The sequence below is a fragment of the Peromyscus californicus genome, unplaced genomic scaffold (genome assembly GCF_007827085.1).
Source record: "Peromyscus californicus insignis strain IS unplaced genomic scaffold, ASM782708v3 Scaffold_6__1_contigs__length_162567912, whole genome shotgun sequence".
Taxonomy (NCBI): domain Eukaryota; kingdom Metazoa; phylum Chordata; class Mammalia; order Rodentia; family Cricetidae; genus Peromyscus; species Peromyscus californicus.
This window is the reverse complement of record NW_026294584.1, coordinates 54020786-54033542: the sequence shown is the minus strand read 5'-3', so window position 1 is coordinate 54033542 and position 12757 is coordinate 54020786. Positions and strand designations below refer to the sequence as shown.

General features: G+C 44.7%; 1 protein-coding gene across 1 annotated transcript; it reads left to right on the top strand.

The window, feature by feature from the left end:
* Positions 1-336: 336 nt before the first annotated feature.
* LOC128098825 (DBH-like monooxygenase protein 2) lies at positions 337-12244 on the top strand. The gene is made up of 13 exons (XM_052720261.1): positions 337-3849; positions 4648-4794; positions 5286-5447; positions 5695-5778; positions 6565-6732; positions 6923-7025; positions 7199-7365; positions 8612-8703; positions 8953-9049; positions 9186-9245; positions 10112-10242; positions 10954-11071; positions 11330-12244. The coding sequence occupies exons 1-13, from the start codon at positions 3541-3543 to the stop codon at positions 11570-11572; spliced, it is 1881 nt and encodes a 626-aa protein (XP_052576221.1). The 5' UTR covers positions 337-3540; the 3' UTR covers positions 11573-12244.
* Positions 12245-12757: the final 513 nt, after the last annotated feature.

The following is a 12757-nucleotide window of genomic DNA, read 5'->3' as shown; positions in this document are numbered from 1 at the left end:
TTTGTTCCAATGCCCCAGCAGAGCCTACCACTGTGTCTCTACTGCAGGTGCAGAACAAGGTTCTGCCCTGGGTCATGTTGGCCACTTGTAGCCTCAGCTCTGTATCAGTGACTCGTGTGGCCAGATAATCAGCACCGGGTAGAGATTTGGCTTCTTTGTCCCCAGAATTCCCCAGAGTGACCAGCCACTGTAGTTGCTGTTGGAGATCCTGCTGGTACCAGCTCATCCAGGGGTACTGGGAATTCTTCAGGATACAGCGCAGGGTCACAGCTTGACCACGTGGTACCAGACGCCACCTCGGCTTCTGCTCCAGCAGAGTTACTGTGGAGTCTGAAACACAGACAAGCCAAGATGAAAGCAGGGAGACTGGGAAACCCCATGTGCAGCCAACTGAGCTAAATCTGAAGAAAATCCATGAGTTACTCAGACACGAGGCTGCTGAGACTAGAAGCCTTGACCAGGGAGAGAAACTGTGCCAGATGACTGTCTTAAAGGAGTTAGGGGCAGCTTCTCTGGTTGCTAAGCTAAAGTGGCCTGCCTCTTTTCCTCTCCCTCCACCCTCTGGCTTCCTCATTGGCCATCTGACCTGTAGTCACAGAAGCCGTGAGTACGCAGAGGCACAAGGTGGAAAACTGCCACATCCCTGACCCCTCAGGCTCTCTCCAGCAGAACATCAGGCAAGAGAAGAGGGTCCAAACCAGTACAGTGGCAATCAGAAGCTGAAGTCCTGGGACTGAAGTTCTGAGGGCGTGACTTCCTCCGGAAACCGACTGTAGCTCATCTTTACTCTAAAATGCAAACCTCAAGCTGAAATTTTACACCCTTTCCTGTTGTCTGAGCTTGACTTTGCTCTCTCTCCCACACCCCTGCACACCTCATGCTCACTAAGTAACTCAGTGAGTGACTGGGCCCTCTACTGTCTCAGTGGTGATCAAATATTCCTGGGAGTGGTTTGAGTTTAAGACTCAGCTCTTTCAAGGGACTGAACTATCTCCGTATAATCGAGTCATGGTAACAGAACTGAGCAAAGATCTCTCACCTCTAAGCTTCAACTACAGACGGAGGCTACTGCAGGGTTATATTAGGCAGTAGGACAGCAGACACTCATCCCCAAATATCGGTCTGACTCTAGGAATACAAAAGCAAAACATAAAGAAGAGCTTTGTCCAGAGTCAAAGAAAAGATTCCCCTTTTTGGAACTGACCTGGCAGAAATAAAGATATTCTAAAGAGACACCTGTGCCTTTCAATCTGACTATTAGGCTATTGAAACAAAGAACCCCAAAGAAATGGGAATTTCCCCAGGAATCACATTCTGGGAGAAGGAAAAGACACCAGTCAGAGTGGGAGTTTGTCTCCTGAAATGAGATTTCACAGAACTCTAACAAACCTAAGGAATGACTGGTCACTGGTGGCCAGGGCCATAGTTTTACCTAGACTGCTTATCCTTGGCTCCCTCAATGTCAATCTCACTTCAGAAACACCAACTGACTTGTGCAGTTCCCTGGGTATCTTCTTCCCTTTCCCGATGTGTCCACACTAAATAAATCTTTTTCTACTTTTCATTACTGATTTGGCTCTTTTGATCGTCTTCTTGAGGACTGGTGGACAAAGCCAGCTTAGGGTACTGGCTTTCATCAGTTCTCAAACCTGGCCCAAATGGCTAACTGAGGTGCCTGTTTAAGATAAGCGGACCTGGCCTCCAGGTTCTCCCAGCATCCCTTAGTCCCCACCTGTTACAGGGTGTGACTGGAATTTCACACCCCCTAAACTTCTCCAGCCCAGGGGCTGGGCTGCCCTTCCCCAGCTACCCTTCCCTGTATAATCCAACCATTTTTGCTACCCAGCCTTTGCCCCTTTATCTACCCTTCACCCTTCACCCTTCACCTCCCCTCACAAGGCCAGGCTCAGGGTCCTATTCACTCTGGACTCTCCCACATGTCTCTGCCTCTGGCTATGTGCTTTCTTTTATCTATAATAAAAATTTTCTCTATATTTTGGGAATAGTCATGTCCTCCTCCTTTTTATTTCTTTTATCATTCAGCTTTGACCCCCAGGTTTGATAACATCCTCACCCTTTATTTTTCTAGAGCATTTACTTTCAAAAAATGAGTTCTCCAAGCCTCTATAAATCTCATTTTAAAAACTGAATAAGTTCCCTATGAACCTGAGCCGTAAGAGCCAGGAAGAAGAGGATGCAGATGAGATTCTTTGGGTCTGAAGTCACTGGCTCCTAGCTTTTCCCAGAAAGCCCTGTTTCATTCCTCAGGACAGAGCTCTGATTAGCCAAACAGACTCCAGGATAGAAGACCCTGGGCCCTTCTCAGTTTACTGAGCTGTCTATCCTAGCTCCCTACAGACCTCTCTCTTCAGTCTAATCCTCTAATGAGATTGGGATCTGAATGTCTCCTACACTCCTGTTATCTCCCTGGCTAACCTTCCTGCCTCTCAAGGTCAGTCCCTCCAGGGATCTGCCTTGTCTTCTCTTATCTTGCCCAGCTTGCACTACTGAGCCAGGTTAAGCCTCTTGTTTCCAGATCAGATGGCTAGCTAGCTCCTCCTGGCCTCTGCAGCACCAGTGTTGGGGGTCAGGGTTGCCTCCTAGGGACTTTTCTCCACCACAACCCGCAACTACATTCTAATCACTACTCAAGTACACACAACAAACAGTAGCTAACAGCTTTAGCAATTTTGAGCTCAATGGGTAATTCAAAGACTTTTCATGAACATAGTAAGAATAGACACAGCTCAGAGAACGTCTTCTTGCCTTTCTTTGGACTGGACTTCTGTGTGTAGGTGTGTTGTCCAGCATATTTCGGAGGGAGTGTTAAGGGCACATGTCTTCTCTGCTGTCTAGTGAAGGTCAGGCAATAGCGGTCTGGGGGAAGGATTTCTCTCCCCACATCAGCTATGCCAGACACCAGGAGACGGTAGGTCTTGCACAGTGCGGATTTCTGTTCTTACTGAGAAGCAACGAGTGAGCAAATGACATTAATCCCCTCCACCATGACACAGGGTCATGGTAAAACACTCAGAGGCTTGTTGTCCTAGGAGTGTCCATGGCTTGAGGAAACAGCTTTCCTCTCAGGCTAAGACCTCCCTCATGCACTGTACAACTTCCCCCATTCTACATGTGGACACGGTGGACAAAGGCCATAAAACTGGAGAAGGGGAGGCTGCAGTCCAGGAGAATATTATTTACTAAGGTTATTAGTGGGGTAGATGTGGAGGAATGGGGTGGGGCTGAGAACCTCCTTGACGCTACAGGTTCTCACTGAGCATGACCCTGCCAAGGAGTAGGTATGGAAGACTGCATGACTCTCTTGATAATTCCATTAGGTCCCTGACTTAAGGTGAGACAATCCCACTCTGTATCCTCCCTGGATACTTCTGACTCAAGTTATGTAAGTGGCACCACTCTGTACACAGTAGATAATCAGATCAGAAGAGGCCTATTCTTTCCCTCCTCCGTGGCACTGTGCCAGACACAAGTAGAGATACATATAAGTCCAGAGCTCTTTAGTGTCATTCTGCAGGGAAGATGCTCCGGGCCCTGGCAGCCATGGCCTGTGTTCTCCTCTTCAGGCTTTTCTTACTTTTGGTCCTGGTAGCCTTTTCCCAAGGCAAGCGCCTGGGCCCTACATCTCCCCTCCGTTATTCCAGGTTTCTGGATCCTTCCCATTCTGTTTTTCTGCACTGGGACTTTGATTATGAGACTGAGATCATCACATTTGAGCTCCAAGTTCAAACAACTGGCTGGGTTGGCCTGGGCATCACAAATCGCTACACCTTTGTAGGAAGTGATCTGGTAGTCGGAGGAGTCCTTCCTGATGGCAATGTCTACTTCTCGGTAAGTCTGGGAATGAGTAACTTCTGATGATAAGTTCTTCTGTTGGATTGAGGATGGCTCCATGTCCATTGTCTCCAACTTCCACCCTGAAGATGAGCTCCTTCTCTGGGTTGAGGAAGGCTGTGTCTAGAAAAGAATTTCATTTTCCAACATACCCAAGCACACTGAATGCCAGTTGACTGTTTATCTCTCCCTACAAAGATGCTCTAGCACTGTAATTTATGTCATTTAGGCCATTTGTCTGTTAAGACTTTTAAGAAAGAAGTTTTATACTGAAATTGTCTAATATGACTTACCTGCTAGGAGCAGAGGAAAAGCAGGTCACTGGAGAAAATTCAAAGCTATAAGAGAAAGTTTCTGTATTCAATATCCTTTAGGCCCACTCAGGTAGACGTCAGTATGAAATTGTCTGATAATAGCAATGACAGCAAGAGAATCAACTTCAGCATTGTTCCAAATTATCTTCATTTTAAATCCCATAGCATCGCTAAGGTGGATTACTATAATCCAGTAGTCCTCAACCATGCTAAAGCTGCGACCCTTTAATAAAGTTCCTCATGTTGTGGTGGCCTGCAACCATATAATTATTTTTGTTGAAATGTATGAAGCTGAGATTTAAAGTGAGAATAGTAAAGTCATGTGGTGAAACTCCAGCAGACATGCTCTGTCCCCTCTGAAAACACACCCATATGTGCAATGAAAGTAACTGACTTCTGCCATTTTAGCATACACCTGCTGTCCCAAGTCCTAATTGTTTGGGATCCTGGTTCTTACTTCTTAATGATGACTGAACCCCAGGATCAGCACCTTCTGGATGAAGATACTCTAGAACAGGATGGGAGCCAGGATGCTGAACTACTAAAGCTCACAGAAGATTCTGTCTCTACTACCATGCGCTTTTCCAGGCCCTTCAGATCCTGTGACCCACACGACCATGACATTACGGTAATATGTGGAAAAGAGAAAAATTTTAGCCACAAACAGCTTCCCCAAGGAAGATATAGTCACCTCAATTCATGCAGCCAGTCACAAATTCATGGGACTATTATCCTTTAGTCTTCCTGTGTACTGTCCAATTGTATCACCTCTTGAAAACTCTAATCATTAATTGGCATGGTCCCACCCAATGGCTAAGTGTCCATTCTCTTCTCCCCCTCTTAAAGGATTCTAACCAATTCCATTGAACATCAGTGTTTGGATTTCAAGTTTGGTTCAACCCTCTTATTCCGCAGGTGTAAAATAGCCAAAGAGAAAAATGGAAAGGGGTTAAGCATGACAAATGAGTCAACCTCAGAGGTAGAACTAAAGCCAAACTAATCTTGTCTCAAGTTATTCTCATTCCACTGTGTAGATGGGTGGTACATATAGAACCCTGGCTATAGGTATATACAAGGCGCTTTTGAGTATCAGGTCTTCGATGCTCATGGTACCCATAGAGTGACACCATGAGGGTCCTGGCTGCCTATGGCCTAGATGATGTACCGAAAATGAATCGGGAGCGTACTTTTGTCAAGTCAATCTTCTTGCTACAAATGCTACAATACGACGATGAAGATGCCCCTGAGGACACCATTATCCATGATTTGAAGATCAGTAATGTAAGACCTCCACCACATCACCCATCTGCCTCCTCCTGTTTCCATCCCCCTGCTCATTCCAGACCCCTCACCTTGTACCCACCCAATACCCACACATTCCTTAGAATAAGTTACTATGAGTCCCCTTGGCTCTGTGAGGAGTACCAATGTAGCCCTAAAGTGAACCCTGCTCCCTAGACTGTCCACTCCCCTGCTTTGGAGGGATCCTCATTCCCATTCTCCTCAGCTTGTGTGCACCTTTCCCCAGTTCCTCATTCCAGAGGATGACACCACATATGCCTGCACCTTCCTCCCGCTCCCTATTGTCAGCAAGAAGCATCACATTTACAAGGTATGTGAACCAAATGATGAAGTCTGCCAAGGCAGGCACTGGAGCAAAGTGATGGGCATGTTGGAATCTGGAGGTTCAAAAGGTTACTATGAGGAGAAAACAGGAAAGGAGATGTGGGGTAGGGCCGGGTGGATTTTTGTAGGGTGGGAAGCCTCCAGGCCAAAACTATAACTGCCAACACTATTTTGTTTATGTGGATGAGATTCTGACAGAGGATAGTAATTAATAAGTTTTTGAAAAGAACAATTTCAAGTCCTATCATGATCCAGAATTGTTCTTTTTTAGCAATGGGGTGGTCAAAGCAAGGAAGTGTTGTGGACATGCAGTCCGAAAGTAAGAACATTCAAGCCAGAATGAACACAAACTCATTCATCTAATTTGTATTTGAGTGTTTTTAATTTAGGTCAAGTACAAGAATATAACTTTATAAGTTTCACAATATAGGGGGCCATTTTCAAAAAAATAGATTTCAAAGGGTGTGAATACATACATGCAAATTGTGAATTGACTGAGGTCACTAAAGAAAGTCAGAACCCTTGGAATGCCTCTGGTGACTTAGCACTGTGAGCTGTGCTCCTAAGAAATGAATATAAAGAGATGAAGGTTGAGAGAAGAGTACAATAGAGTTTAGGGAAGATGGTATATTTCAGGGAGAGAGACAGATAAGGAGAAACTCAGAGAAATGGAGAATGGCATAGCTTTGGGGGGGGGCGTGGAGGAGGAATGGGGAGAATAAGACTTTGACAGAAAATCTTGACTATTGCCTACCTTCCCTTCTCTGTTCAGTTTGAACCCATGCTGGTGGAACGCAACGAGACAATGGTGCATCACATCCTCATATATGCATGTGGCAATGCTAGTGTGCTCCCCACAGGCATTGGTGAATGCTACGGGTCAGATCCTGCCTTCTCCCTCTGTTCCCATGTCATCGCAGGATGGGCTGTTGGGGGCCTTGTGAGTCCTGAGATGGAGGCATTTTGTGACAAAGGGGTGCATGCTGTTAGGCAATGGGCTAATGGGAGACCTGGGGGCATAGAAGTTCTGAAAGAAAGATTAGAAAACCAGGGAAGAGCCAGAGATTGGATCCAAGCATCTTGTCTCTAGCCTTTCAAACATCACTGCCATGTTTTTCCTCTCTCCACAGAGTTATCAGTTTCCAGATGATGTAGGCATCTCTATTGGAACCCCCTTGGACCCCCAGTGGATTCGACTGGAGGTTCACTACAGCAATTTTCAGAACCTTCCTGGTAAGTATCCAAGGGACTTACAGGAAGGCATGTGGTGGAAGCAATTGGTTTTTCTGGATATGGGGGAACATGTGGCATACATGTTGGATCCTTTTAGTAACAGCCTATTCCAGCTTTCCTGAACATTGTGACCTACTCCCACCCTCTGAGGAGAGTATTTCTTTCTATTCCAGGTATATATGATACCTCAGGGATGCGGTTGTACTACACCTCACACCTTCGCAAATACGACATGGGAGTCCTCCAGCTGGGCATCTCGGTTTTCCCTATTCACTTTATACCTCCGGGTGCTGAGGCTTTCTTGTCCTATGGGCTATGCAAAACAGAGAAGTTTGAAGAGGTGAAGCTGAGAGACATGCATTCTTTGAGGTTCCTTGTTCTCCAGCAGAGTTCTGATCTAATTACTAAACTCACAAGCCTAAGCCACAGATTTGAAGAATGATTGAAGCCTGGTGCTCAGAAAGAAAGTGACCAGTAGAAATTATGCAAGAGAGGAATGAGTCAGGGCTTTAGAGGCAATAAGGACAGGGTGGTTCAGTAGAAATAGGGGGGAGTGTAGCTAGAGTTTTCCTGCCTGGCCCACAGTCAGGATAAATCTCTATAACCCGCCAGTCCCACAGCCACTCAGACCCGACCAAGTAAACACAGAGACTTATATTGCTTACAAACTGTATGGCTGTGGCAGGCTTCTTGCTAACTGTTCTTACAGCTTAAATTAATCCATTTCTATAAATCTATACCTTGCCACATGGCTTGTGGCTTACCGGCATCTTCACATGCTGTTTCTCATCATGGCGGCTGGCAGTGTCTCTCTGACTCAGCCTTCCACTTCCCAGCTTTATTCTCCTCCTTGTCCCGCCTATACTTCCTGCCTAGCCAATGGCCAATCAGTGTTTTACTTATTGACTAATCAGCAACACATTTGCCATACAGAACATTCCACAGCAGGGGAGTGAGTGGGAACATCTGGAAAGGGGGTGGACAGAACATAATGGTCAGAAGGCAGGGAAAGGGGCTAGAAATGCTGTCTTCTGGGCATGACAGAGCCAATGCAGTCATGGCTTCAGAGCAGCAGTGACTGCCTGCAATGAGCCAGCTCAAGACTGGTCCTATCACCTGTCAGCCACGGATCAGGGCTTATGGGGTGGGTCCTACCTTTCCCTGCTAAACTATTGACTACTGATGGGTCATTGGAGAAAGATGGTCATTATGTATTCATTGAAGACCCCAGCTGGATCCAACAGATAGTTCCAACCCCATGGTCACACAGGTGATCCTGGTTAAACTCAATGAGTAACCCACAAAAAAAACCAAATATCAAAATTGTGAATATAAGACGGAGGCTTATAGGGAAGAGGGTGAGTATTAAGGTTAGCAAAGAGATTTGAATGAGGAATATAGTTATCAGAATATACTTCATACATGAAATTGTCAAAGAAAAAAAACAATAAAATTTAAAGACAAAAAATTAAGAGAGCAACTCTTAATCAGACCAAAAAGAAGATGGTATCAAGCATGAGGAAAAGAAAAATAAAGCTAGAGGTCATAGTTCGTGATCAATCCGGTATGCCTTCTCTGTGTTACAGATGAATGGGGCCCCAGTATCTGACATATACGTATATGGCTACCTGATCCATACCCACTTAGCTGGGCGCTCCCTGCAAGCTGTGCAATACAGGTAACAGAAAGACTAAAACCTTTCCTTCTGTGTATGGAAATAGCTACAGATTCTGCATGATATTGTATCTGTTTGAGAATGAGTAGCTGGACTAGAGATGAGTGGAAGAGGCTGTGGAAGAAGAATCTTTTGTGTTTATTTCATGGGCTATTTGCATTCACAGAACAAACCCACATACTGCATCTTTATCGGTTGGGCCTCACTGCTTCATCTTCTCATTTCTGCCTTTCTGCTCTTCTCTCCCTCTAGAAATGGAACCCAACTCCAAATAATATGCAAAGATTACTCTTATGACTTCAATCTGCAAGAGACTCGAGACTTACCTCATCCTGCAGTGATCAAGCCGGTGGGAACCTGAGAGGGGGCAATGGCTGGAGCAAAGTGGGGAGCAGGATCATAGCTCATTGTTAGCCCACAAAATTCTAAGACTGTACCAGTTCCTCTTTGACTTACCCTTGGCTCTCATGTCTCACTGTGAATAGGGGGATGAGCTGCTGATAGAATGTAACTACCAGACGCTGGATCGTGACTCCATGACTTTTGTAAGTGTCTTTCTCCACAACGATGTCAATGACTATAGCCCTAGAAGAGAGCTGCATCCTGGCTTTAACTATCTAATAACTGATTGTTCCAGCTTATGCCTTCTTCTCTTCTGTGAGACTTTTCACGTTCTTACACTTCCATGCATCCAAGATAGGGAGAGATTCCCTACACTTTCTGTCAGTGACCCACTAACACCATGAAAGGATGTGTTATGGAGGGATTTGAGTCTGGGAAGAGGTCTTGAAGCACAGAAGACACTGTCCTGCCTACAACTATCAGACAACAGGGTCAAACTGTCAAATTATTTGCCAGATCAATAAGAGAAGGGAATGGATTGGGATTTGTTATATGTAATCAACTAATTTGTCATCAAATAAATTATCATCAAAAGACAGTAAGATGCTACTGGAGTTCATTGACTATGCAGATGAGAGAGTACAAGATACATATTATAGTGTACTATATTATGTTATGTTATAATATACTATATTAATTGCACTATATAAGCAAATGATATGGAGCTGGAGAGAGAGAGATTGCAGTATAGGCAGGTGACTGTCTGACACTAAGTGCAAAGCAGGGAGTCTACCCCAAACCAGGGTGGGGTGGCAGGTGTAGCAGTGGAGATGTAGAGAACAAGAAAGATATGTGGAATGTTTTTTAGAAACAATATCAATACTTGTTCCATGACTGGAAATAGAAGAAAGGAAAGGACGGGATGTGGTAAGGCACAAAGAGCTCAACTCTTATGTTTGGGAAGAGAAAGAGCTCTCTGGAAGAGTGACAGCCTTCACAATTTGTTGCTGGCCTTTTCCCTCTCTGCACGCTTTTGTATCCTTGTCTCTCCCTCTCTCACCTTCTCCAGGGAGGTGCCAGCACCATTAATGAGATGTGCCTCGTCTTCCTCTTCTACTATCCCAGAATTAACATCTCTAGTTGCCTGGGTTACCCCGACATTATCTATGTGACCAATGAATTGGGGGAAGAAGCATCAGAGTAAGTCATTCTAGAAGCTAAAACCCACAAGTGGTGGGAAGAGACCCTGAAAGGACCTGGGGAAGGAGCAAAAGGAGTCTCACTCATTCCTCCTGGGCTGGCGAGCTAGGAGCCCTCAGTGGGTGGCTTACTCATCCCCTGCAAATCCTCACCCTTGCTCCTTTTAGTGTTGATTCAAAAAGCTCTGAACACAAGAGTTTTGTAAGAAAGCTTCTGTGTCAGTAAGGGCATTCAGAGGAGCAGATTACAACTGACCCTTGAAAGTCAGATCCTTTATGTACAAATTTCTATCTTTCCAGCTGCACTTGAAAACCCTTAACACTCATGTCCCAACCTTTAAGTAAGTACCCACTCTTATAGACTCTAATAAGAGGCAAGAAAAAAAATCTTTCTTAACAGACACACATACAACTTCAGAGTAATTGCAGGTTCTCTGAAGTCAACCCAACCCACCTTTCAGACCCTATGTCATCTACATGAAGATCCACATCCATAAAGAACAACCTCTTTTCAATGTCCTAAGTTCTCTCTGACATGTTTCTCTTACTAAACTCACTAAGAATGACAGCTTAGTTCTACAATGTTCTGTTTAGTTTATACCAGCATAGAATACATGCTAGCAAAATGAAGGTGCTTTTCAACCTATTTTGTGAGAGGGGCAAGTCAATGCCTATTACTGCCATGTCCCTGCCCTAACTCTACTATTCACAGGAATCCTATGGAGAACCTGATGGTCCTGAATAATGTTGAATGGACTCCAGAGAACATTAAGAAAGCTGAGAAAGCTTGCAAGGAGTCCCAGCAGACAGTGTTGATCAAGACCATTGATGTGAGTGTCACAGGAGAGACCACCTTGAAAGGTTGGGGGATGGTATTAGGCAAGAGGAAGGATGATAGAAGCAAATGACAATAATAGGAACCCTGAATTGGGGAAGGGAGCCTGAGGATGCATAAAGGCAAGCCATTGCTGACCTGCATTGTAGAGGCAGTTGGAGCATCTCAGTTAGCTTGTAGAATGGGAATGATAGAGTAAAATTTCAAGGAAAGGAATATTTCTGAGTTTGCTCATTTGTCCCATCTCCTGCAGGAGGAAGTAGAAAATACAACAGGTTGGATTCCTGATATTATCCCAACTCCTCGAGGGCCGTGCTTAGAGTCCTCTGGAGGTAAAGTGGAACCTCAGGACAAGACCTCTGCAGGCTTCAGGGCTGCGCCAATGGCCCTCTCTGGCTCCAGTACTGCTAACCTGAGGCACCTGCCCCTGGTTGCTATCCTGTTCCTGCAGGGTACACTCTCATGGCTCCTTGCCATGCTGCAGACTGGGGTATGATTCTGTCTCCTCATGCCACCTACTCCCTTATCATGAACTATAGAAACAACCCCTGATATGACCCTTCTAAATGACCTCTGTCTGTGCCACTTCCCATAAACCAAACCATGTCACTGAAGGCTCTCAGGTTTTGTCCACAATCGCTGTTCAAGTTATTCTTAAAGCTTCAGAACCATTGATATGATCACATGTTTTCTAAGGAAGTCTGCTTCCAAGTCTGAGTGTTAGATGATGGATTCACTCTCTAAGAATTCTAGTGTCCTGCTTTCTCTCAAATTGATGCTCTGATTAGGATGGGACTTGAGTGCACAGGGAGAGCATTGTAAATCCCTTGGCATGTGCATGGCCATGGAAAAAGCTGTTACTTCTCTTTTCTAATGGTATTTTGTAACCAGTTCATTCTGAGGCAATGTGAGTATGCTATAAGTATACTCAAGGGTAAAGAGCAATTTTTCATAAAGGAAGGGCTTCTGTGTACATAGGGAGAAAATTTTGAAGTATCACATTAAAGAGAACTCAACTTGCTTCCTTTGGCAGTCTCTTTCATTTGTGTCTTTGGCCCATGAGAAGCAGCTTGGAAGCCTCTTGAATTGCCAGGTTAAAGTACCTGGAGGCTTTGGTTGCCCCTAATACAACTTTTTTATTGTTTATCCATCCATATGTTATATTGTCACTTGTAAATCATTCAGTGTGAAGAGCCTATCTGGGAAGGCAGGTTGAATTGAGCTGTGAGGATAAGTAAAAACCAAAGTAGAGAAAAGTAAGCCCTTAGCTCCACAGTGTAATGCTTGTTCAAGAACTCTATGGGGAAAGAATAGACTAAGTACAAACATTTTGTGGAGTTTTAGTGTTTACTAAAGTCCAAGAGAGTAGTGGGAGGGCGATCCTGAATTCCCAGCAAGGGAGAAAGGAATCTTATTAATTTGTGATTTAGAGGATGTGAGGTAAGTAGGAAGAAAGGACACATGTAGTTAAGGTGTACTGATTATAGGGGTGGAGGATGTACCATTAGTAGCCCTCTGATGTTTTGAATCTGGTAGCCTGGGCCTGGAAACTTCTTTGGAGAAGTAAGAGCTAGGATATCAACTATAACCCCAAACCTGGCAAAACTCCTGAGCTCATTGATCAGGAATTTTACCTAATAAGTGAGCTTCAATTTCCTTGAGAGATCTTGTCTTAAAAATA

Coding starts and splice junctions, on each gene's coding strand:
- LOC128098825 (XM_052720261.1), top strand. CDS start 3,541: ATGCTCCGGGCCCTGGCAGCCATGGCCTGTGTTCTCCTCTTCAGGCTT. Junction 3,850..4,647: donor ATGGCAATGTCTACTTCTCG/GTAAGTCTGGGA, acceptor ACTGAACCCCAG/GATCAGCACCTTCTGGATGA. Junction 7,026..7,198: donor CAATTTTCAGAACCTTCCTG/GTAAGTATCCAA, acceptor TTTCTATTCCAG/GTATATATGATACCTCAGGG.